Genomic DNA, 26918 nt, shown 5'->3' with positions numbered 1-26918 from the left:
AACTATTTCCGTCTATGAAATTAAATAAAACAGCATACCGATCAAGAATGACTTATAAAACAGGTAGTGAGCAAACATGGTACTAGAATCACATAAAAACTATTAAAATTGTTTACAAAAAAAGGTAGAAGAAGAAGAAGAAGAAGAAGAAGAAGAAGAAGAACAACAAGAACATTTTCTGAAAATGCCGTTTTTGCTCATTTTCAGCAACTTTTTTCTCGAAATCTATTAGATCTAGGTTGTTGCAAAAAAATTACAGTTATAAAGGAGGATTTGCCCTATATTTTAAAGAAATTTTGGGAATTTTATCTTTTATAGAAAAAGAGAAAAAAATTGTCAAAGTTGGGTGTTTTTCAACGTTACACTTTTTCGTGCAGTTTTTGACGATCAACCCTTATACAACTGTCCTACCGGACAGTTTTAATACCTCAAAAACTAAATAATACAAATTTCGTTTGTTTTAAATGTATACAAACTAAATCCGTACTGGATAAAACTAAAACGGAAAGATAAAATCACTATTTTACAAAATTTGAAACTAATTTATTGAAGCGGACAATTTGTTCTAATATCAATTTGGAATGTGACAGTGTTATGACGTAGACCCTCTGACAGCTATCCATAGATCAACATTAATTGTTAAACAGTTGCCGCTAATGGTTATAACACTGAATTTCAAACTGGCCCGCCACTATCGCACCACTAGTTTTAATTGGTTCAAAGCAATATTATTAAAAATTGAAAAATGCTTTAGCATTTATTTTTTAATCATTATTTTGTGAACAATATCGCTTTCCATCTCAAGTATTACAAATAAAATAAAACGAATGGTGGACATTCAGCGAACAAAACATTCTCCACTCTGGCAAATCTCGTGGAATCTTAACTGTTGTTTAATCTATCCAAAATTATTGAAAAAATTATCCGCCATTGTAAAATACTACTGAATATCCTCTCTTCGACTCACAATATTTGTTCAAGAATAGTGAAGATTTATAAATACTTATGAAAGCGATATGAAAAAGGATCTGTTATCTTACAATATATGTCACATCACTTGAAGTAAGGCATGCTGATATATCTTTCAAATCTGATTTACCACGGATTTAAAATATAAAAGAATGTAAGATATCCAACTGTTCATGTGATCAAAAAATACACCTCATTCTAAAGATAACCTTTTTTCTTTTATTTATTTATTTATTTTCCAAATAATAGTGTATAGAGAATTTTTGGTTATTCTTTTTCTTTTGAACTTTGGTTGCAAGCTCTTTCAAAATTATGTTTTACTTTTTTAATGTATAGCAATTGATACTTAGAATGGAAGATTTGCGAGGAATCGGTCAAATAAAACAACTCGTCTTTTTGCCAACGTTTCGACAAATATATTGTCCTCTTCAGGGCGTGGCTATGCGGGTAACTCAACCAACTGTAGTTTCTGTAACTCAACCAACCCGCATAGCCACGCCCTGAAGACGACAATATATTTAACGAAACGTTGGCAAAAAGACAAGTTGTTTTATTTCACCGATTCCTCGCAAATCCTCCATCCTAAGTTTAACAATTTGCGGTCACGAAAACTATATATTCGCAATTGATACTCGTATCTTCCTAGTACATGCCAGATAAATTGTAATTCTTTGAGATATAAGAGGGAAGGCTAAATCAATTATTTCAAGAAGAAAATGGTAAGAACCATTTTTACTTATTCTTTACAGCCTATTTAGAGCCCATCGTGCTAAATATACTCCTCTCACTTAAGGACAATAATATAATCCCCGTCTAAAAAACAGATATTTTTTTATTCGTTTATTTATTTTGCAACTGTATGCAGTACAATAAGCAAAAGAGATGAATGATAAGGGATGGCACAAATACACATGCACGCGCACATGCATGTACGCCAAGGGCTGAGTGGAGTGAACGACGACCATCCAGTTGGCAAGCTTACACAGCAACCATCCTAGGAGGTCGGCGTTAAATGTTGAGATGATCGCGTGGCCACCGCCGCTTCAGTCAGCGATGTGGATTTGAAGGAAGTGTTGCAGTAGACATGTTATGGATCAGAGGGTTGTAATGACTGAGTAGATTTGAGTGGAGTTTTGTGTATCGAGATCAGGGCTATTTCAGAGACGAGAGGAATATTTAGATCAGAGTGTAATGTGTGATTGGAGACGTAGAAGGGAGCGTTAAGTATTGTTCTTAGAATTTTTGATTGTAAGGTCTGAAGTCGGTTGATGTTCGATTTTTTAGCGCTTCCGAAGAGCTGTATTCCGTACGTCCATATTGGGGCAAGTAGAGCGGTATATAGTGTTCGTTAGTTTGTCAGGGTCAATTTTGAACGTTTGTCCAGTAGCCTTTTCAACATTTTATACCTCAGATTGAGGTCAATTCGTTTGAGTTTCGAGTGGGGGTTCCAAGTTAGTCGTTTGTCAAGATGTAGTCCAAGATATCGTATTTGGTTAGTAATTGGTGCAGAAGTATTGTGGAAGGAGAGAGGAGGGAGAGTTTTCTTGTTTAAGGTGAATACTATGTATTTAGATTTCAATTAATTCACTTTGATTCTCCACTTTTGCGGCCAAGGCTCGAGAAGATTTAGGTGTGATTGGAGTGTACGGCTAGCTATTACAGGATCTAGATGAGGAGAAAGAATTGCAGTGTCGTCGACGAATGTGAAAGACGGTTAATTTAACTTTTTATTTTATAAAATTTAGGTGATTTCTGATGATCTAATTATCTAATCTGTTTTAAATATCAAGTCCAGCTTTTAAAAGTTTAAAGATAAATGTGTAATGAGTAGAGAAAATAGATAAATTGTTTTACCTGTAGAAGATTTAGAGATTTCAATCGATGGTAACTGAAAAACAAACAAGTTAATTTGGGTTAACTAGCGAGAAAGAGGCCACCACCAAATTTCCATGCTTAATTCGTCTTTAATACATAAATAACTGCTCCAAGAAGTCTTTATAATTGTGTTTAGTTTCTTTAAATAGATATAGCAATTTGCTAAGGTTATAATTACCCATTTGAAAGTTTATGGTCTTGTAGTTTGTGGAGTGAAACTAAGTTTGTACAAGTTGGAAGAAGAGGGCTGGGTACAACACTTGGAATGTAATAGCGACGTTTGGTATCTAAGTTAAGATATCGTGATCGACGAACATTAGGGAACAGAAATCGACAAAAAGGTTTTTAGGTCAGAGCGTACATTTACGAATAGATTTCCCATTCACACATGTAAATATATGCAGTTGTAGCCCAACCGTTGTTTACATTTATTTGTTTTGTTTTATTGAATATCAATGCAAGACAAACAATGCGTTGAAGTTAAAATTTGCAATACAATGCTAGTTTACTAAAACAACAATTTATAATTGTTGACATATTACACAATAAAGCAGTTTATTGACTAAATGCGGGAAGACAAATGCTACAAACTAAATTCCAAACTAAATCATACGTGAAAACGCTGCTACTCTGTTATTACCTGAACTAGTATACTTGCCTTTGAATAGTTTTCTATTGTTGATATTAAACAGATTCACCAAAATTAAGTTGTTTCTGTAAAATGTTCCAACTAACAGGTGAATATGCCTGAATATATCGGACTTGAAGAAATGAGAATGAGTTTTTCATAATATACATGAATGATTCCACAGTGCAACGAACCAAGAAAAAAGTGCATTTCTGGGCAATTGGTGGATGATCCCAGGTATACTTTCTAAACATCGTTAGTTCAGTACCTTTGTTGCAATCAGAGCAACAAAGAAAGAGATTGCAAGAAGACGGTACAAGGAAAACAATGGTCCACACTTTCTGAAAGCTATTGCCGAGCTCGCATAGCGGCTGAATTCAAAATTTGGCAAAGTATAGAAGATCCCCGTAGGGGGGAAGTGGATTAGCCACTTCCTCAGGGTACTTGGCGTCCCTGCGGGTATCCCAGCATAACAACATGAAGATGAGCAATATATACTGTTACACCCCAATAAATTTACACAGAACACAAAGGGCATAGCACATCTGATCAAGGAGGGGCTCTCATTAGCTCGGAACCTTTGCGTAGATTGTGTCAGAAAGAGGAGGAACGGCCTCTCACTCGATTACGTTGCAATCGAGTGATTGCGCTATGAAACCTTTGGATCTTTGAGCCCAAAGGAGGTAGTAGACTCAAAAAGAACTAATAGGGAAAGTACTCAACCTCTTTAGTAGGGGAGATTTCGTACACTAGATCCAAAGGGGATGGCATGATAAGCCTCTTTTGGCTGCAGTGCCGTGAGGCATAGGTCCCACCCCGATTACCTAATCTAAGTATAGAAGAACATATTTAATATTGAAGTAGCCGATAGCCCCACTTGCCCATTTTTTTCGGCAGGAAGAAATGGACGCTTGTGACGAAGTGTGGGTTTGACTGATAAGTAACTTGCTCAGACTGAAATCGCCAAAGCTTGGCGAAATCAGATTGGGTAGCAAGACAAACACCGATGAGTGTTGTATTAAGCTATAATTTTCGAAATTCGTAAAAGCGGGTTACAAATTTCTAAACATTAACTTGTTGAGCACAGCTTAAATGGACGTTGTTTTGTCTTTAGTACAACTCCTGTGGTAGCTTGTTCAAGGAAACGCCAAGGGCTTCTTTCAAGTTCAATAAATGTGTACAATGTGGTTCAAAAGAAGACTGTTCTAAGCTAGGGACCGAAGTTAAGTTAGTTAGACCGTTAGTCCTGCTGAAAACTGAATGCTTACAAAAGATTTGTGTTAATATATTCGCAATAGTACGATAAAAAGGTAGGTATTTTGAGTAAATGGACATGTTTTGATTTTTCAGCTTTTTTTCAAACTATTATTCCCCAAGATAAAAAAAAAAAAAAAAAACGGCTGAAAATTATTCATTTTGGGAAAGCTAAAAATACCGAGGCAGCTGCTAAATGGGATTTGAATACCATCTTTTGTGATTATGACTTCCGCCACTGCTGTGGAACGTAAGCAGCGCTTTTTTGAAGAGGTTAGACTGTAATCTAGTGTTCATTTAAATATTTATATTTAAATACCTATGTAAAAGATTGCAGCTCAGTAAACTGATTTTCATGATTGTACTTAAGGATATGCAAGCGATAATAAAATTAGCCTTTTCCTTAACCTTAATTAGCCTGCTCCTTGTAACCTTTATAATTGTCTGAAGCTCTTGTAAACAGCTCTCATTTTGTTCCATCTTTTTAGGCCCTTCAACCCGCTTAATGATCTAAGTGAGATTATCGTTACTTTAAGGAAATTTTTAAAGAGCATCAATTTTTAATAAAATCAAAAAAATCGATCCTTAAAAGTTGCATTTTCTTTTAAACGTTAATTTTTTCCTTCAAAATTGGAAAACAGGGATGTTTTTAATACTCCAATTCAAAAGTGAAGTGCTCTTGGGTATAAAAGCAGGCCTCTTCTTGAAGTGAAAACCAGTTAAATGTAATATAATCTCTACTTTTTCTGACAGGCTGTTCATCTAATTACCGACCAAGTATCATGAACAGAGGTGAATAGCGAACGTGCTCACTATAAATGTCTATATTAACAAATTGAATAAAATCAAGGTCATGGAACTGTAACCATTATTGCAATACATTTTAGCTTTGCGGTAAACCTGTCAGCTACTTTGGCAACTTACTGAAAAATTTAGTTAACTTAATTTTACTAAATTAAGTAAAAATTACTTAATAAAAAACTTAATTAGAAAATTTTTTGGAGGGAACCTCCATTGAAGAAATTATCGTCAACTATCTTAGTACAGACTATTTCAGACTCAAGATATGCAACCAATTAGTGGTGTCCCCTAGTCTTCTTCTAATTGACATTCTAGTATCCTCTAACGTGTTTAGACTTACCATAATATTTTCGATTCAACAGGGGTAATTTCGCGAGTTTGTTCAAAAAAGAAAATAAGTGCATCCTAAGCAATGTGCTTAAAATTTTAAAAGCTAAATAAATAGCGGATTAATTACTAAAAAGCAACAAAACTCGACACGAGACTAACTCTACTCATTACACTGAAATTAAGCCAGGCTTACCAAATTCTTAGATAGCTCTATCTTCTAGCTAACCGACGGATACCTATGAAATCTCAATTGTCTATTATACCCTCGTATATGCAGAGAATTAGTGACTTAAGCTTACACCGTATGTTTGGTAAGACTACAATGGATATGCTGCATGTTTTTGAATACAAAGTTTTGCGCTTGGAAGTGCCGTGGTTCATCAGAGAGAGTTGGAAGTAGTCTTAATAAAATACTTTATAGACAAGACAAAATATTGCTGTTTCTAGAGCACCTGAGATCCACAAAGGCTAGAAAAATACCATCGGCTTGGATCGCACGAACATAACAAACAACCAGTGATAATTTTAAATTTACAATTTCAATTATTGTAATTATTTTACTATATTATTGTAATTTTTGTCTGTTATCTTGTATACGAGGGTCGTTTGAAAAGTCCGTGCAAAAATAAAAACTACTTAATTTTTTGGGGTAAACCTTTTTTATTTTTCAACATAGTCTCCTTTTAGGCTTATACACTTCGCCCAACGCTGCTCTAGTTTGTTGATCCCTTCCGAATAATAGGATTTGTCCAAGTCTGAAAAATAGCCATTCGTTTCTCCTCGTTTGAATAAAATCTTTTTCCCGCCAGCCATTTCTTCATATTGGGGAACAAATAGTAGTCCGAGGGAGCCAAGTCTGGAGAATAAGGGGGATGTGAAACGAGTTGGAACCCTATTTCCATTAATTTTGCGACCACAACTGCTGAGGTGTGAGCTGGTGCGTTGTCGTGATGGAAAAGGACTTGTTTGTGGACCAATCGTGGGCGTTTTTCTTGCAGCTCGGTTTTCAAACGGTCCAATAACGATGAATAATATGCACCTGTAATAGTTTTACCCTTTTCCAGATAGTCGATGAGGATTATTCCTTGCGAATCCCAAAAGACAGTCGCCATAATATTTCCGGCCGATGGAACGGTCTTCGCCTTTTTTGGCGCAGATTCCCCCTTGGTAACCCATTGTTTAGATTGTTCTTTGGTCTCAGGAGTGTAGTGATGTATCCATGTTTCATCCACAGTGATGAAACGACGCTTAAAGTCCTGCGGACTCTTCTGGAACAGCTGCAAACCGTCCTTGCAACACTTCACACGATTTCGTTTTTGGTCAAGCGTGAGCAATCGCGGCACCCATCTTGCGGATAGCTTTGTCATGTCCAAATGTTGATGCAAAATATTATGTACCCGTTCATTCGAGATGCCCACAGCACTAGCAATCTCACGCACCTTCACTCTTCTGTCATCCATCACCATATCATGGATTTTATCAATGATTTCTGGAGTAGTAACCTCAACAGGGCGTCCAGAACGTTCAGCGTCACTTGTGCCCATATGGCCTCTCCGAAAATTTTGAAACCACTGTTTCAAACTGTTCTAATCGAAGGTGCAGAGTCACCATAATGTTTATCAAGCTTCTCTTTAGTCTCCTGAGACGTTTTGCACCATAGTCGAAATGGGGGAATATAATTAACAACCATAGTCGAAATGGGGGAATATAAGAGAGGAAACTAGGAGTTGCCGGGTCTTAATTGGAAAAAGGTGACGGGAACTATTAAACTGCTTAAGGATATGGATGGAACGACGAGAGATTTGGGAAACATGGTTTTTCCAGGATAGGTTTTGATCGAAAGTGATACCAAGGTTTTTCACAGAGGAACAATATTTTATTGGGGTATTGTAAAGGAAAAGATTAGGAAGAGGAGCCAATGATTTAAGGAGTGGGTTGGAGCCGATAACAATAGCTTTGGTCTTTTCTACATTCAGGGTAAGCTTATTGTTCGTGGCCCATGCTGAGATATTATTGAGGTCTTCATGAAGTATTTATTGTATTTTACTTTTTTTATTTTTATATTACTGATTTTTTTACTGATTTTCTATGTTACTGATTCTCTAAATTGTTTGTATTTTTAATATCCAGGCCCTGAAGAAGACAATATATTTGTCAAAACGTTGGCAAAAAGACGAGTTGTTATTTTTATTTGACCGATTTGAATTCTTAATTACCGATTAGCTTTGCGGGCTTCGCCTCTAACCGCTCGGCTATCGTTGCGCCTTTTCTTACTAACCTTATTCAGCGAATATAAATAGCTCTTTACGATTTTCATTGAAAGAGGTACTGTAGCCAGAACACTAGATCCGAACCTTCAAAACGGGAGGTATGGCTGTCTGAGCATATTCCAATTAATTATCACAAATTACTCCATTTTTTGTTAAAAGATTTTTTTGTTTTGTAGCATTTTTTATTTAGACATTTTTGGAAAGTAAATAATAGAAATAATAGATGAAGGAATGAGTTGAGTCAGCTGACAAGAAGATGGAAGGCAGAAACGTAGTTAGAGAAGGCATGCGAACGGACAATGCGGCGTCCTCATTGTTCAGTTCCAACAGTGATCCTCCCAGTACAACTCCTAGGCACCCTTCCTCCGCTACGAGATATATATTTTTTGCCTCCCGTTCCGGTAGTAATGTCATCAATCACGGTGTTGTGTCGAGAATTTCGTCCAGGTCAAGAAAAGAATAGTAGGTAATCTGTTGTAAAGGTGGTATAGCTGGAAACTGTCCTATCAGCACACTGAACATCACGCTACTACACATGTTTCCTCTCTGATGATACCTGTAATTTCAGCACGCTATCAGGCCATTTTATTATTTAAAAAAAAAAAAAGAAGAAGAAAATGCAACAATATTAAAGTGGACTAATTCATCTAACTTGTGAAAATAAAATAGAACGATTTAGAGAATCCAGGCTCTGAAGAAGGAAATATATTTGTCGAAACGTTGGCAAAAAGACGAGTTGTTTTTTTATTTGACCGATTCCTCGCTAATCTTGAATTAAAACTGTCCGGTAGGACAGTTGTATAAGGGTTGTTCGTCAAAAACTGCACGAAAAAGCGTAACGCTGAAAAACACCCAACTTTGGCATTTTTTTCTCTTTTTCTATAAAAGATAAAATTCCCAAATTTTCTTTAAAATATAGTGCAAATCCTCCTTTATAACTGTAATTTTTTCGTAATAACATAGATTTATTAGTTTTCGAGAAAAGCAATGTGAAAATTGCGCAAAAACAACATTTTCAAAAATTGTTGTTGTTCTTGTTGTTGTTGTTGTTACCTTTTTTGTAAACTGCGAAGCGCCTAAACGCGCAAACCGATTTTCATGAATGAGGTGTCATTCGATTCGAAATTTTATGTAGATGTGCCTTTTGGGGGTCTCGATCCTGTACATCGAATGGGAGAGGAGTTAGCCCCCTTTATGTAAGGCCCCCTCCAAAATTATTATTACTAATTACTCTGTAAATCTTGGCCCGATTTTGATAAAATTTGGTAGGATGATAGGGTTAGGGCTCCCCTACGTAACATTAAAGCGGCGATCAGCTCTTACATTTGTTAAGGGGAAGTATAGCAATCGTTTCAAATTATCAACGCGTGAACCGATTTTCATGAAGTGTCATATTATTCAAAATTTTATGTAGATTTGCATTTTAGAGGTCTCGACGCTGTGCATATTTGGGAGGGGAGTTCGCCCAATGTATGTAAGGCCCCCTCCAATATTATTATTACTGATAACTCTGTAAATCTTAGCTCGAATGATAAAATTTGGGAGGATGAAAGGGTTAGGGCTCCCCTGCATAACAGTAAAGCGATGGTCTGCTCTTACTTTATTATATTATATATGCGTTGTAGTTTTATTTTTTATATGTGACTAAACTAACTGACGGACTAAGTCCGCCAAGCCGGTCCCAAGCCCAGGTGAGAAAGGATGAGGGGTCCGTCGGAGTTACTTATGTTTCAGGATCTAAAGGCTAACTATACGCAGAGCCAGGAGAGGGAGGATATATTCATAAATGTTTATGCTGTGTAAATATGTTATTGTTTGCAACCCTCTATAAAACTATAAATAAATTTATCCAAAAGGTACAAAAATCTCCTTAACAAAAACTTACAGTTTAAAATGTTAAGTATAAGGGTTGATTAAACGCCAAAATGCACACAAATCAGCAGGTAACCAACATTTCATTCATACTTCATTGATAGTTGAGTAATTCTACTGCATTAATTTTCATTAATAAGTTATTTTTTAGAATTTATTAGATGTCGCAGACCCTTATGCTGGCCACTTCATTTATAATATTTTTTTATTATAATTATGATAAAATGAGTGATGAATTATTATGAGTAGTCACATATACATGCATGTTGAAGTAGAAAAAAACCAAGTTAGAGTCGGCTACTGTTTAAATTTCAATCACGGAGGATATAAAACAATATTTCAGTCTTGAATTCGTCTTACCTGTAATTAACAGTTTGATTATTATAAATAACTAGATATTACAGTCAATCTACAGTGCTACTTGAACATATATTTTGTAGACGAAAATGGCCAGCATAAGGGTCTGTGATATCTAATAAATTCTAAAAAATTTAATAAAAAGTTAATGCAGTAGAATTACTCAACTATCAATGAAGTATGAATGAAATGTTGGTTACCTGCTGATTTGTGTGCATTTTGGCGTTTAATCAACCCTTATACTTAACATTTTAAACTGTAAGTTTTTGTTAAGGAGATCCTTAGTTCAGATTATAACTTACAAATTTACTGAATATGAAGAAAATTAGAGGAATATTAAATTAATATTAACATTTTTTAAATCCGTACACTACACTGAAATGTAAACTAACAGATCAGTCAACCTCAATTTTTTCCCCCTGAATTATCCTAAAACGAATTATTACGAGGGCGTTAAGCCCCTCCTGAAAAAATAGACGATAACATTACTTTATATATCGACGAATTCGAAGGTATTGTAAAGTTTTTCTTAAAAAAAAAACTTTACTTACACAACTAATGCCTGCCACTAGTTACGTTAAATAATATGGGTTTGATTAACTAATAAAACTCGCTAAAGTTGTAAGTAATAACCTGATTTATTAACACGTTAACATTACTCACATTAACATTTACAAGCAACTAACGCTATTCATTACAGTCACCATTTACCACAGTCACAACAGTTTACGGTTACTTACTCACTTCGTAACGCCACAAAACTGTTCCCCGACTGACCACTGGTCCGCACTGCACCGAATTGCACTAGTCTCAGCTACACTAACACAGCTCTACTCATCAACTGACTAATTGCCCAACTAGCTACCACTGAAGCACTCCGCAACACTGACTCTCCAAGACTAACTCATAAACTTGACTAATAACTATAAACTCTAATAACTCCTTAAAACTTGCTTAAAAACTCTTAAAAACTCAATTGAAAACTGACTTCTCCAGCTGTGTCGCCTCCTTTTAACTGCGTGCCTCCCTCCAACTGGGACTGCCCTCCTCCAACTCTCTGAGCATAAGTTTCCACGCCCTCCTGATGTTCATTGGCTGGAGAAAACATACTGCCACCACCTCAGCTGTGAGCCGCCTCCTCCCATTCTCTGTCTCTCTCCAACTCCGGCTGTCTCACTCTCACCTGTCAATCACTGGCTGGGAAACACATATGCCACCACCTCAACTGAGGCCTTTCTCTTAGCTGGCTTTTACACAGGTCACTAACTCCTTGAACAATCTAGCCCTTTCCTTTCTAGTTCAGGTATAGACCGGCCCTTTTGTCTACACAGTGGTGGCCTGTTACCGGCTTTAGTCGCTTAACCCCTAGAACAATCTAGGCCTTTCTTTTCTGCCACAAGTATATACCGCCCCTTTTGTTTATGCAGTGGCGGCCTGTTACTGACTTTGGTCGTTCAACCTCTAGAATAATCTAGGCCTTTCTTCTCCGCCCAGGTCAACTTCGTTACACTGCTCCCCTCTTAGAACTGTTCGTCCCGAACAGAAGTCTCCTTCGTGATGTAGGGCAGCAATCGGTCCAAGTGTACCACCTTCATCTTGGATCTGGGCGTGCGTTGAATCCGTTACACCAGGTCGTTGAGCCGACAGGCAATGGTGCAAGTTCCTTCCTAGTAACTTAGGAGGTTTTCCCTTTTTGCGGACACGTTTAAACGCCCAAATTTTCTGGCCTCTCCGGAACGTTCTTCCGATGACCTGCCTGTCATACGATGCCTTCTTCCGGTCACCATCCTGCTTCATCTGGTCGCGTACCTTTTCACGCACAGCTCTCAACTTACGGCGAAGTTCCGCAGTACAGCTATCCACGTCCGATTCGTCCGTCTCTTGGCTGCCAAATAAAATGTCTCTGGGTAGTGGAAGCTCCCTACCGAACACATCGCTAGCAGGTGTCCGGCCAGTGGTCTCCTGAACTGCCGATCTGTACGCCATCGTTATGGGAGGTTACATCGATTACACCCACAAAAACACAAATAATAATTTATTTAGGAAAATTGTTCGAAATAGAAGTGTTTGTTAAATATTTTTAGAATTCTATTCATCGCCTTTTGGTGACGACTCATTTATCCAAATAGAAGAAAGAATTATTGCCAATTTCCGTCGTAATGTATTATTAACTTTTTTTCCTAAAACAAACAGTACTTAAAAAATCAGCTTACAAGACACACCAACCTTTGAAGTTAAAAATATAAATAATATTTATTATTATAATGAATAAGCATAAGCCCTGTAGACGACCTAAACTGTAGATCTAAAGCTAGGCAAAAATAAATAAAAAATTATTATTGGAATTGTCGTTAAAAGTGAAAATTATGCACAATTGTAGAGGTAAATGAGTACTATAAATTGTCTATGTTTTGGAAGTGTTTATTTACTCTAAAAGGACAGGAGAAACTGCAATTCAAAATATGCATAAAATGACAAGTTCACAAAATTTATACCTTATATCAGGAAAACAGGAATTCTGCTCATTTGTATTAGTAAACTACATTCAAACCTTGCCAAACCTAATGAGTATAGTATTCGCTTAGCATGAAAATTCAATGTCAGAAACAGAAATTAAGAAAATCCCAGCAAATCAATGGAAAATTTTGTATTTCTCCCTTGTTTCTGAATCTCTAAGTACAAAACTAGGCGACCTAATGTGTATAACCCTTGCCTGCAGGGAAAATAAAATGATAAAAAACTGAAATTTAAAATTTATCAATTTTTTCACCTTACGTTTTCTTAAAAAATGCAGCTAGAGTGCTGGGATTGTGCACGATTGTCGATGTAAATCAGTACTACTATTGTCAGGGCCGGATTTAGATGAAAAGAGGCCCTAGGCTATTCCATTGATGAGGCACTTTCACCTCCAATTTTTAAGTTTGTAAATTACATGAGAAATAATAAAATACATCACTACTGTTATATATATCAATATGTTGAATGAAACATGTTGCTATTGGCACTGTTTTTAAAATAGTGTAATTTTAATTTGCTAACAATTTGAATGGAGGCCCCTCATGATCTTGAGGCCCTAGGCTGAAGCCTAGTTAGCCCGTAGGAAAATCCGGCCCTGAATACTGTACATCATTTCGCGGAGATTACACGAACAGGACAGGAGATACAGCAATTCGAAATATGAAGGAAATGTAATGATCTCAAACTTTATCACCTTATATCTCCGTTATAAATACAGCTAGGGTGCTGGGATTGGGCACGATTGTAGAGGTAAACGAGTACTATAAATACCCATATTTTCGCTGGTATTACACTAACAGGACTGGAGATAGAGCAATTCGAAATATGAAGGAAATGTAATGATCTCAAACTTTATCACCTTATATCTCCGTTATAAATACAGCTAGGGTGCTGGGATTGTGCACGATTGTAGAGGTAAACGAGTACTATAAATACCCATATTTTCGCTGGTATTACACTAACAGGACTGGAGATACAGCAATTCGAAATATGAAGGAAATGTAATGATCTCAAACTTTATCACCTTATATCTCCGTTATAAATACAGCTAGGGTGCTGGGATTGTGCACGATTGTAGAGGTAAACGAGTACTATAAATACCCATATTTTCGCTGGTATTACACTAACAGGACTGGAGATACAGCAATTCGAAATATGAAGGAAATGTAATGATCTCAAACTTTATCACCTTATATCTCCGTTATAAATACAGCTAGGGTGCTGGGATTGTGCACGATTGTATAGGTAAACGAGTACTATAAATACCCATATTTTCGCTGGTATTACACTAACAGGACTGGAGATACATAATTCGAAATATGAAGGAAATGTAATGATCTCAAACTTTATCACCTTATATGAATCCTCCATTATCAATATTGACAGAAAGCTAATACGACTAACAAACATTGCACGATCCAGAAATATAAGAGCCACTTTCATAATAGTTTTCTAAATCTTGAATACAAAATTTGAAAAATTTGTCTTGCTCTACAGTGAGTAATGCTTAATCTGCAGTTTGATATCTACAATTATCCAATTGCGTTGAAATATAGCTTTCATTTTTCTTGAATACAAATCCAGTTTTCAAATTTTGAATGTCCTAATACAAAGGAAAGAATCACAAACATCTAAGAGACAAAATAAAATAAAATAACTTTTTCCTATAAGTTAGGGCGTGATGCATTTCAACTATGTTTCGTTTACTTATTTCTCACTTTCCATCTACCTACCCATTTCCTATAGAAATATAATGAGCGTGCCACAATAGGCTTTCTGGCCAACTCTCGAAGAATTGATGTATGACAGAATTTATTGTACGATACATTCTCTCCAATTTAGAGTCTATATAGATTCGCTAGGCTCAAGGATCTTTGATCAAAATCTTTTTTGAGAGTGATAGGGTATGAAAGTAATACTGGTTTGTAATTATCATAAAGACAAGCAAAGTTTGCCGTAATGTAGGATATTAATTAAAAAAAAATTAAAAAGCACAGAAATGACTAAATATTTTGAATGTTAGGGTAAGTTTCCCTCACACCAAACCAATAATCAATTTTAGCAGCTAGAGGAGTTCAAAATCTACGTTTTATTCATACCACTTATCAAAAAATATTGTCAAAAATAACAAATGGACATGCGCATATTGGATTGTGACATGGACAGAAAAAGTATTCACGACGGTCCACATTAGTTATAACTTTTTCTATTAAAGTTATATATTGGGAAACTATATTCATAGTCATCGCAAAAGTGGTGATTGGTTGAGCAACAAATATTTTACACCTTAGTTGTTGCGAGCACTTCAGTTCATTGTTACATTCAACTGAATGGTTTATTTCTTGCAAGTTAGTTAGCTGAGGTCAATTTTTAACAACAAAAAGATGTTATTTCATATCAAACAATTCTTCTTCATTTTATAATTTAGTTATTTTATAGAAGGTATTGAACTGTGGGGTTCAACGAAACGCTCCGATCTTCACAGAATTCAATCTTTTCAGTCTAAAATTCTCCGCACTATCGTTAACGCTCCATTTTACGTTTCAAATATAACTATCCACACAGAACTAGAACTTCCGTTTGTAGAACTTGCACTCTCATTCCAATCCTCTTGTCCGCCATTTATCTTCTCATCACCATCCAGATCATCCTCTCAGACTATTGAAACGCCAGTGGCCTCGCGATTTTCTGTCTTCTGAAGAGGTAACTAATCCTGGTAGATGACTTAGGGAGTGTTATCACTGGGTAACTTCTCCCCTCAATTAGTGAGTTTGTAGTGGTGCCAGTTATTGTCATTGTTACTAATAGTGTATCAAACGCTGGTGTAACTTAACAAATAAATTAAAAAAAAAAAAATGTTATTTTATAGAAAAATAAAGTACATTAAAGTGAAACTATTTTTCGTTATTACCCCTACCTAGTTTACATGTTCCTTTATGTAAAGTTTTTCTTCCATAACGTAACCATTTATGACAGATTTTCCCCTGGACATGACGTAAGCATACCATACAACTTGTCACTTTCCATTTACCTAAATTTAATTATAATGAAAGCCTTTGACACTACCTAGTTATATTCGTACCATAATTCTATTTCTGTTTCTACCACTGTTCTGTAACCATAATTCTTGTTGAAACTGGAATAGATAAAAAGTGGAAGGATGAAACTAGACGCTAACTAAATTATTCAGATAAACTTACTCAGTTAGACACAGCTACCCAGTGACACTATCATGCCAACGGTAACCCACATCACAGAGACCAACCTCATTTTTCTACTGACGTTATTACACAATAGTAATTTGCCATCCATTAGAAGTGACCAGTAGGGCTCCGTACGAGGTGTGGCTATTAAATAACGAGACTATCGCTGTACGCTGTAAAACATTTTATTTTAAATTTATACATATTTAGCTATTATCACCTTCAATAAACACCCCTCCCCTATCACTACAACGCTCCATGCGAATTTACCATTGTTCGAAACAGTGCTGGATGTATTTTTCTATGAGCTCCTGCATGATGCGTGCCGCTTTTTCTTTCACAGCTTCAACGGACTGAAATCGTGTTCTTTTTAATACAGATTTGACTTTTGGTAACAGATAAAAGTCACACGGGGCCAGGTCAGGCGAATAAGGCGGTTGGCCTAAAACTGGGGATGTTGTGCTTGGCTAGAAACGTCTTGATAGACAATGCTGTGTGAGCCAGCGCGTTGACTTGTTCTTCCACAAATCGGGTCGGTTTTTTCCTTACTTTTTCATGGAGTAGAACAAGCACCTCACGGTAGTAATGTTGATGAATTATAATCGATATTTTCATCGGTTTTGGACGTGGGCGACACGGGCAGTCAACATCTCCGACGTCTTCTCGGCCATCATAAAAACGCTTGAACCACTCAAAAACTCGCGCACATGATTAATAATTCATCGCCATAAACTTCTTTTAATAAAAGATAAGTTTCAGTAGCGGTTTTATCAAGTTTTGATGTGAAATTTCACGAAAATTTGTTGCTCTACTTCATGTGTAGTATCATGTTTTCGGCAAAACGAAACTAACACCTCTTACACTAACGACGGTTCCGATCAGACAGATTTCTCTACAAACACGTGAGATGCTGCAATCGAAAGAGAAGGCTTTACGCTGCATAGCTGTCAGTCGTTAGGATTTGGCGCATGCATAGTTCTTCTGTAGCAGCATCAGTCTAATTATTTAATAGCCACACCTCATATTTACGGCAGCTAAGGAGAATCTTTGTGTCTCAAGTTAGGCAATCAGCTTCAGTTCTGTGGCGCCCGATTTGTATAATCGTTAATTTGTCTCTGATGTTGGTTGTCTTATTCAAATGAAAATAGTCTGAATCAATTCATATTATGTGTTTTTTAACCTATCTTCTATTAGACGGTGCATCTATGATTGTAATATATCTAAATATAGTATAAGAAAATCTAAAAATAGAGTACAAGTCTAAAGAAAAACCCTAATTAGAAACGAGGCAGGCTAGATGCTAATCAAAACTTTGTAAGAACTTTTGGTGGGATTTAAACAAAAGATCTAGTTGGCACCCTTTTTTTAATGTAGAGATCACATTAACAGTAGACAGGACACACTGGAAAGAATACTTTTTCTAAACACTCGAAGGACTAAAATACAAAATTTTCCTCTAAAACTCATAAAATCAATTCTATTCCATTGAAATACTACCCTCTACAAGAGATGAGGGAAAACAGAAATTAAAAATTATTAACTTGAATTCAGTGCATTGTTGCTCCACCCCAAAAAAGTATCATTTCTATTAATACTTGTGTACCTGTGCCCAAAATATTTCTGAAATTTTACCAGTCTGAGAGGAGAAAACGTGCAATTCGCTTAGAATAAAGCATTCTCTTTTCTTCTAAGTAAAAGAAACCTACAAACTAATATTAAGCTCAAGTAAAGCATACACATTTTTAAACTGGAGTGCGCTGTTTTAGTATAATACAGTTTTATTATAGAATCTGTACTAAACTATCTTTCCGTAATTATCCAATAGTTTGAAAACAAAAGAGTGAATTAAAGAGAATAGTAGTAAAACAAAGACGTGAAGATGCAGCCGATTTATTGTTTATTATTTATGAAAATTTGTGAACGATTTACAACTTAGTCTTAGAAAAGAGAAAAGTAAACTGCAGGGATTGGTTGGTTATGTATTAGGTGAGATAAAGGGAACGTGATAAAGGGAAGGTATTGGACCTCCATGAGTATGTATATTCAGTATCAGGACGACTGGGTTTTGGTTGGATAAAAGTTTTGTTAGATAAAACAACTTCATTTACAATAAAGTAAAAACTGTTCCATCTTCTGAACTCATTCACAAATAATATGAAACTAGCTTCTCTAAATAAAAGATTAACAGTGGTTCCTGTGAAGACAAGATATTTTTTTAATGTGTACGACCCTTTATCAGTATTGCTTATAAGTACGACGAACAATCCCCAGAACTACTGAAGTCTTCAATAATCTCACGCTAATGGGAGAATTAAAAAAAAAGTATATGTATTCCTTGAACTGAGCATGGCAGGAATTCAGTTTTCGAGCAGAGGATGCTAAAGGAAAAAAAAATTGCAATGAATATTGTTATCCTTACCTCCATGCCACTAGCCGGTGTCAATGGATATCCTCTGTCCCGTTATCCTGCATTCCTGTAACAAAATATAATGATTATGACTTGCAGGGTATAGAACTGGAGTGAATGTCTAAAACCTCTTCGAACAGCAGATGAGAGGCCGTTTCCTCCTCTTCCTGACACAATCTGCACCTGCTAATAAGCCACCACCTGGTACAGATACTTCCTTAACCTACCATGTCCCGTGAATAGGCCTGTAATCAGAGTCCCCAGCACAGAGTCTCTTTGGTTCTTTGTTTACACATCCAAGGCATTATACTCTTACTGTGTTTGACCCACGGAAACTTCACCCAGTTCTTTTCTTGCTTTCTCCAGATCCAATCGCTGAGAGCCACACGAACTGCACCCTTGGTGATCCCCAGGACTGGTTCTGGGCCAATGAAAGGAGTACTAGTTCCGTTCCTGGCCAGTAGATCAGCTAATTCATTCCCCTTGATCCCCCACATGACCGGGCACACACTTTATTGTGCCTAGCCAGTTGTTCTAGGGCCTTTTTACAATCCCAGACCAGGGAAGAGGTGGTTCTAAAGTAAGTAAGGGCCTTCTGTGCAGCTTGGCTGTCCGAAAAGATGCAAATCTCCCTCTTTCTAAAATCAATTCGCAGATTTTCCTCAGCACAAGGTTTGATTGCAAAGCAGACACACAAAAAAAAAAAAATAAGGCATTTTTGCTGAAGAAAAAAAATTCACTTGAGACTTAAGTATTCGTTCCACAGCATCAAGACATCAAGAGTAATTGAGGAGCAGTGAACAGTGCAAAAAAGAAGAATGCTTTTAGCTGATCGCGTTCTATCAGTCAATTAAAACAAAAAAGTCAACTCCTTTGTTTGTAAAAACAGATTTTATGAACTAACCAAAGGATACAGCACAGATAGTGATAAAATGTTCAACTAAATTCAAGTGTTTGTAATGAAATATAATGGCATCCAAAATTTGTTGATCTTTCTACGGCTAGAATCACAAACTATTGTTTTAGATAATGAATAATTAATCAAAACAATTCTCTAGCTTTATCAATATCAAATACATAGTTTAGATATTGTTACGGAAGCAGAGGTGTTAAATATTTAATAAATTTCAATAATTATATTTTTAATAAATGAAGATAATTATTGCGGTTAATTACCAATTTGAAAGATGGTTGATAATATTAACTTGTTGAATAAGTCAATTGAAGCCAGTTTTGTGGTAAGAATCTATAAAATTCATAGTTAATATTATCATTACCTGGTGCTTTTCCAGATTTGCAATGGTTTAATATATGGTATACTTCTGAATCAACTATAGGAGCATCTAAAACAGGGTGTCTTATATCTAAAAATGTCAAATCTATAACATTTCTGGCAGGATAGGTGTCCCTGTAATAAGATACCCATTCTCCACACGAAATAGATAATTCCAAGGGAATATTTTTGGCTTTACGATATAGATTAATGGTATTCCAGAAGACCCCACTACTCCTACAGTCACCAAGTTTTTCTATAATAGATACAGTATATGACTTCTTTTTATTTTTAACTAATTCAACATACTTTTTCATTTCGTTAATAAAAACATTCTTATCAGATTCATTATATTTAGAGAGCTTCATCTGTTTTAAAACTTGTTTGACCCTCTTTTTAGACTCGACACATTCCAAATCATACCAGGGTTTATTGGTCCTGTACCTGTTAACACTTCTGATTTTTTGACATTTAAACAATTCTAATTCACTAGAAGTTTCCTGAATAGCAGATACCAAATTATCATACATAATAAACCTTACAACTAATGGATGGATCAGTACTCTATATTCCTGCCCTCCTTATAGCTTAACAGAAATTAAAATCACGTAATCCTTCTCTAATCATTTTCTACCATTCATTCTAATCGGCTATAACTTTTAAATACATTCATATTTCTTTGCTAGCTCTGCTACAGATTTAAGCACATCGGTGGTTCGTAGCGAAATGGTGCATGGTCGTCAAACATTCGTTTCCTTTCTACTACATAACGTGGGCATATCATTATTATATGTTCGAAATCCTCCCCCTCATTGCAATCTACGCAAAGAGTAGAGGACCTGTTACAAATCTTATTCCATAAAGAAATTGGTTTAAGGATGCCTTAAGAGAATTTTGGCACTATATTTAAAATAATGGAAACTCATATTAAAAACAAAAAAAAAGTATAGGTTCTCTTAACATTAAAGCAACTTTAGCTTCTTTAAGGTCCTCTCCTCTTTGCGTAGATTGCAATGAGGAGGAGGATTTCAAACATGTAATAATGATATGTCCACGTTATGTGGTAGAAAGGAAACGAATGTTTGACGATATATACAGGTATTTAGATGCACCATTTCGCTACGAAGACATTATATTCTCCACCAACATTTATGTGCTTAAGTCAATAGCAGAGCTAGCAATGAAATATGAATGTATTTAAAAGTTATAGCCGATTAGAATGAATGGAAGTAAATGATTAGAGAAGGATTACGTGATTTTAATTTCGGTTAAGCTATAAGGATGGCAGGAATATAGAGTACTGATCCATCCATTAGTTGTAGTTTATGTAAATAGGCGTATATAGTAGAGGGATGAATGAGTGAAGCGAATGTATTTATAAGTAAGAATGGAGAGTGAGTGATATTCTAGTGATAAGCACCTAGACGATGCTGGCTGTATGGCAAAAGCCAATGCCAGAAAAAGAAACAAAAACTAGCAAATTGAATTAAGTAAAGTTTGCTAAATAAGGATTTGCACAGCTCCTATTAAGGAAATTATAGACATTTTATCACAGTCATGTGCCAGTTCAGTCATGTCTAAAAAGGCAAGAGAAATGATATTACTAATAATGGTAAAAGAAATGCCTCAACGGCAATTACAATAATAGATAACATTTTTTCTTATTCTTTACAATGAATGTCTTGTTTAGATCATGCAGCCGCTTGCTTTGACCTGCTTCCAAAATTTCAACAAATGAAAACAATTATGGAGTAAAAGATGACAAGATTTTGTCTTATTCTCACGATTCTAACTTACAAGTTTGCTTATTCCGAAAATTTGAATCATATTTAATTAGACATTACCAATATTATACAGTTAGTGAAAAAGGAAACTGAAAATTAAAATTAAACTGAAACTGAAACGGAAAATTAAAAAAAAAAAAACTTACCACAACCCATCCCCATGAAATGCCCTAAAAAAATCACAGGAGCCATTTTTAAGAAAACTGAACAACCCAAAAACTAAAGACGTACTTTTGAAGGAGGAATTTTCTTCAAGCTAGGAATTTGAGCTACACATTTAACGTTTTATACGTTTTTCATCATGACATTTATAAGTGAAGTTTTTGACGTCAAACCCTTGAACAACTGCCTTACCATTTTTTTTGTAAACAGGAGGCTTAAATGTGTTTTCGTGATAAAACTGAATACCGAAAGAGAGACACAATCAAGATGTGAATATTGATAAAAGAAAAATAAACATACTAAATCTAAATTAACAACCATTAACAGTATAGAATCAATTGAATGATCAATATTTGAACGGTTCGCTAAACACTACTAATTTACTGTATAACTAATATGTAACAATTTTCCAAGCAAAAAGAAAATGTCAGTGTATTTCAATTTTCACATCTTGCGATGAAGCAGAAAGAGTTATTTTTTTTTTTTAATTTTCACTTTTCACTTCATTAATCAAAGAAAATTATCTCTTTTAGACTTTGTATTTCATGTATTTATTTCATATCTTTACCGTCACTAAAAACCATTATCAATATGTACAAACTGAGAATCAATAAAATAAATACGATGCCCAATAGATTTTGAGATAATCTCCAAAAGCCACCTTTTAGATCCAATAAATAGCAATTATATGAATAATTAGCTTCGTCCCTCGGCATTTCGTTTATCCTAAACAAATATTATTATTATTACTAAATTAGGACCGTTAAGTTCTAATTATAAACTCAATCATGTAATACATTAAGCATTAATTAGTTGATAATATTGAACATTATATGAGGAGATGCAAAAGCATTTCTATATTGTCATAAAATGCCTCCATAATTCATATTTCGCCAATTTTTCCATTTAATAATTTTATTTTAAAATTGTCGACATAAATTTAATCATTATGTATAATAACTTATAATTTAATTATATGTTATACATTGAGACCGCTGTGGACCTGTTGGAGGTATTTACTTTGAAACTCCATTTTAAATATATTTTAAGAGTTTTAGATCTCCCCCAGTGCCGCTTACCGAGAATCTTAGCGTTGGAGATTATCAATAAAAAGTATTTCTGGTTTCGACATTGGATAGACTTGGCTCAGAAGTATTCCTGCGATTTTTGTGGCCTCTGTGGAAAAGATACCTGCGTGGAAGGATCAATTAGCCTCCCTGTTGATCAAGATGAAAGCAGCTCATCGTCGAGGGTTTCTAGACCGCGTCTCTCTCTCGTCCCGCTTCCTTTTATACAGAGAACTTGACCACTCATTTAACCTTTGTCACCTGAATGAGGATCATTCCTTGGGTCTAACTCTAATTGAACTCCGCTGGATCTTTAAGTTAAGATATGAGCTTGTCTACCTGAATCATACGCCATGGCTGCCTAGGGAGATTGAACTTTGTTCTCTTTGTAATTCAAGGTGCATTGAGGACGTGGTTCACTTTCTTGGTGACTGCTCAATTCTTTCTGAAATCCGGAGACTCTATTTCGGACGTTAAGTACTTACGAGAGAACAACTGATTTCTTTCCTAAATGGAAAGCAAAATTGTCAACCTCTTATTAAATATGCTCACCATGCCTGGTCTTATCGTTATCAGCTGGTTCAGGAGTTTAATTATTAATTTATAATTCTGTTATATATTTGGTTATTTCGTTTTATTTTTATTTCTAGTTCAGTTATATTTTTATTATTATTATTTTTTTTTTTTTTTTGTGATTTAAGGCGCGTCAACATCTAAGGTTATTGGCGCCCGGAGCTTTTTTCAGTGCACTGCCGGCCTCCGGGCAGTGTTCTCTCGTTACAGACAACACTGTCCATCACCGGACAGTGAGCTGTAAGAAGCTCCTAGGAAGAAAAAATCTAAGGGTCAGCAGCTGGATTCGAACCCGGGACCTCCGCGTGGGAGTCCAGTATGCTAACCTCATAGCTAATCCCTTCCCTGATATTATTATTATTATTATTATTATTATTATTATTTGGTTTATTTGTTTTTCTTTTCTCTATGTATGAATGTACATATCACTATATAGTAACATCGACTCCGGCTGACGGATTTTCCAAGCCATACAATATTTTCATTTTGTAATTTGTAATTTATATTTCCTATGAATAATAATAATAATAATTATTATTATTATTATTATTTAATGATTTAAGGCGCGTCAACTTCTATGGTTATTGGCGCCCGGAGCTTTTTTTCAGTGCACTGCCGGCCTCCGGGCAGTGTTCTCTTGTTACAGACAACACTGTCCATTAGGGTGTTTCATTTTGTAGGGAATAAAAAAATTAATATAAAATTTTGGCAGACTTTGCTCGCCTTCCGAGTCTCAGTAATTTAAAAGTTACGCATACCAAATTTCGAGAAGATTTGATCATATTTAGAGGTTGCACACTTTGAACACTTTTATATTGTAGTATTTGGAAAAAATACGAAATTCTCAATCACTGCAGTGTTCTGTCACGTCGTAGATCCCAAATAACTCAAAGAACGTCTTGGTTTTTTTGGTAACGAAATGGCTCACGTCTTTTTCTTCAAAGTCTAGATTTTTACCCTCTAATCTTTACAATTCCTTTTTCTTCGCAGATTTGGTTTCCAAATTTTGAACCATACTTTGTTTAACGTCTTCAGTAATACGTTCTCCAAAAAAGCCAATCACACGTTTGTTTCCGACAGACACTGCACCGTTTTTGACATCTGTATCCGGGTAAGAGTCCAGAAGCTGTAGCAAATCCAAAACATTCTTTGGAGCCCATCGACTTACAGTTGCCTCGTGCCAAAATCGAACATATATGAGACTGATAAAATCGGCTACGCGTTTCATTCCTTTCAATTCTCGTTGAGACATATTCAATTGTACAGCAAAAGGGGCTATTTTAAATGCATATAATGCCTTTGCCATCCACCTTGCTTGATATTAGCAAGTTAGCTAGTTTGAGATAATAGTGACTAATGTGAGCAACCTCTAATTATTGTCCAATCTTCATGAAATTTGGCATATACATCTTTTGTAATACTTAGACTCAGGAAACAAGCAAAGTTGTGAGATACTCACAACTTCGGAAAAATGAAACACCCTACTGTCCATCACCGGACAGTGAGCTGAAAGAAGCTCCTAGGAAGAGAAAATCTAAGGGTCAGCGGCTGGATTCGAACCCGGGACCTCCGCGTGTGAGACCAGTATGCTAACCTCATAGCTAATCCCTTCCCTTATTATTATTATTATTATTATAATTTATAATTTACGTCTGTTAAATAATCTCCACATAGCCAATGTGCAAGCCGTTTTAGACTGTTTAGAAGAGGGTAAAATTTTAAGTAAAAACAGTTTGAGGATTAATGAATAATTAATAAAGAATCAATCAATTGATTTAGCAAAAAGAAGATAAAATTAAAAAATGCGATTTCGCTATAAAATTTGAATTTTTTATTGTCTATGAAAATCCAAGTTAACGCTTAATACAAAAATTTTGTTTCTATCCACCATACACAATGTAATTTAGCAGAAAAAATATAAAAAATATTTATTTTATACAATTTAGAAAATTGAATTAGAACGTTTTTTGTTCAATGAAATGAAAGAAGAAAATAATACATAAATTACTGTGCAGGTTCAAAACAATGCAGGTTTATTTTGAATGTAGATTTAAAACAATCAGGTCCACATGCTGCTCCGCGAATAACTTGTCAGCAGATTTAGTTCATCAATTTTACGGACAAACAATAACGCACTTTCGTAACATTTATAAACTGATAACGAACAAACGAAAGTGTATTTTCTAGTAGAGATTGTTTATAAACACCAGTGATACAGCAAACAACCATACTGAATATTAATGTGACTGATGCCAAACGGTTTCAAATCAAATTTTATTATACTAGCTTATCTTAAAAATTAATTATACTATGTTAGCTTATCTTAAAATTTTTTTAAATAATTTAAGGCGCATCAACATCTGAGTTGATACCGAGAAAGCCCCGCCTGAAAAAATAGGCATTACTTTACTTATGTAATTCGAAGTCAAATAGATGTAGTAATATTGAACATATATCGTATAATAAAATCGTATCTTTTAATAATTAATTCAATACCCGTAAGGATTATTTATTAATAAAGAACACAATTTTATAATTTTGTAGCTAAAAATTAATATTTGAAAAACCGAGACTGAGACCGAGACGAGACTTGAGCAACCGAGACCGAGATCGAGACATGATATATATCTCGTCGAGAAATCTCGGTCTCGTCTCGGTTTTTCAAATATTAATTTTTAGCTACAAAATTATAAAATTGTGTTCTTTATTAATAAATAATCATCAATAATTGAATTAATTATTAAAAGATACGATTTTATTATACGATATATGTTCAATATTACTACATCTATTTGACTTCGAATTACATAAGTAAAGTAATGCCTTAAAATTACATAAGTAATTTTTTCAGGCGGGGCTTTACGTCCAACTACCAATTAGGTGTCGCGGACGGAGGCGACTAGCAAACATACTTTACTGTAAATTTCTTCTACTAACCATTAAATAAAATCCAAGGCCTAAGACCGGGAATCGAACCCAGTACCACAATACACATTAGCTTCGCAGGTCTCGCACCGCTCGGCTACCGTCACGCCCCCTTCGAATTACCTAATTTTTACATAAATTTACTATTCATATCATTCATTCATTCAATTTCATTTTCACTATTAATAATCTAATACTTTGAACTTAGATATTATTTGAATTATATTTTAGAATTTTAGAATAATTTTAGAATAGTGAATTTGAAAAAAAAGACTATCTATGTATCTAAAAAATATTGCCACAAATTTTCGGTTTTAAGACACTCTTTGCCCAAGCATTGATTCATAAAAGAGTATTTACTGAGTCAGAAGTTAAAGAAGATCTTCTATTGGTCATTATCATCGCAGCTTGTGAAAATAATCTTTCCGATGGCACTGAAGTTGCACAGATACTAAAAATATCTTTCGCCATTCTAGACAAATTTTTGAAGGAATTCTCAAGTGTTTTCCACCATTCTAAAATGTCAACGTCTACTGGTGCTTGGTCTAATTTGGTATAATTAATTATTTCTGTCTTCCATGCTTCGGTGATATTTGCTGATTTTTGAGCAAATAGTGCAAAAATATTGATGCAGTCAAAAGGTGGATCATC

General features: G+C 35.2%; 1 protein-coding gene across 8 annotated transcripts in view; it reads right to left on the bottom strand.

The window, feature by feature from the left end:
• The window catches only part of LOC141462335 (suppressor of lurcher protein 1-like), a 418108-nt gene that overhangs the window by 329715 nt on the left and 61475 nt on the right, over positions 1 to 26918 (bottom strand). For all 8 annotated transcript variants that reach the window (XM_074144106.1, XM_074144108.1, XM_074144104.1 and 5 more), the window contains exon 2: positions 18496 to 18550. In XM_074144106.1, coding sequence (XP_074000207.1) covers positions 18496 to 18501 — 6 coding nt within the window. In that variant the 5' untranslated portion in view covers positions 18502 to 18550. The remainder of the gene's footprint in view (positions 1 to 18495; positions 18551 to 26918) is intronic.

Source organism: Rhodnius prolixus, unplaced genomic scaffold, assembly GCF_049639745.1.
Source record: "Rhodnius prolixus isolate KJV_2025 unplaced genomic scaffold, Rpr scaffold_36, whole genome shotgun sequence".
NCBI classification, from domain to species: Eukaryota; Metazoa; Arthropoda; class Insecta; order Hemiptera; family Reduviidae; genus Rhodnius; species Rhodnius prolixus.
Note: the sequence above shows the minus strand (reverse complement) of the source record. Positions and strands in the feature narration are given on the sequence as shown.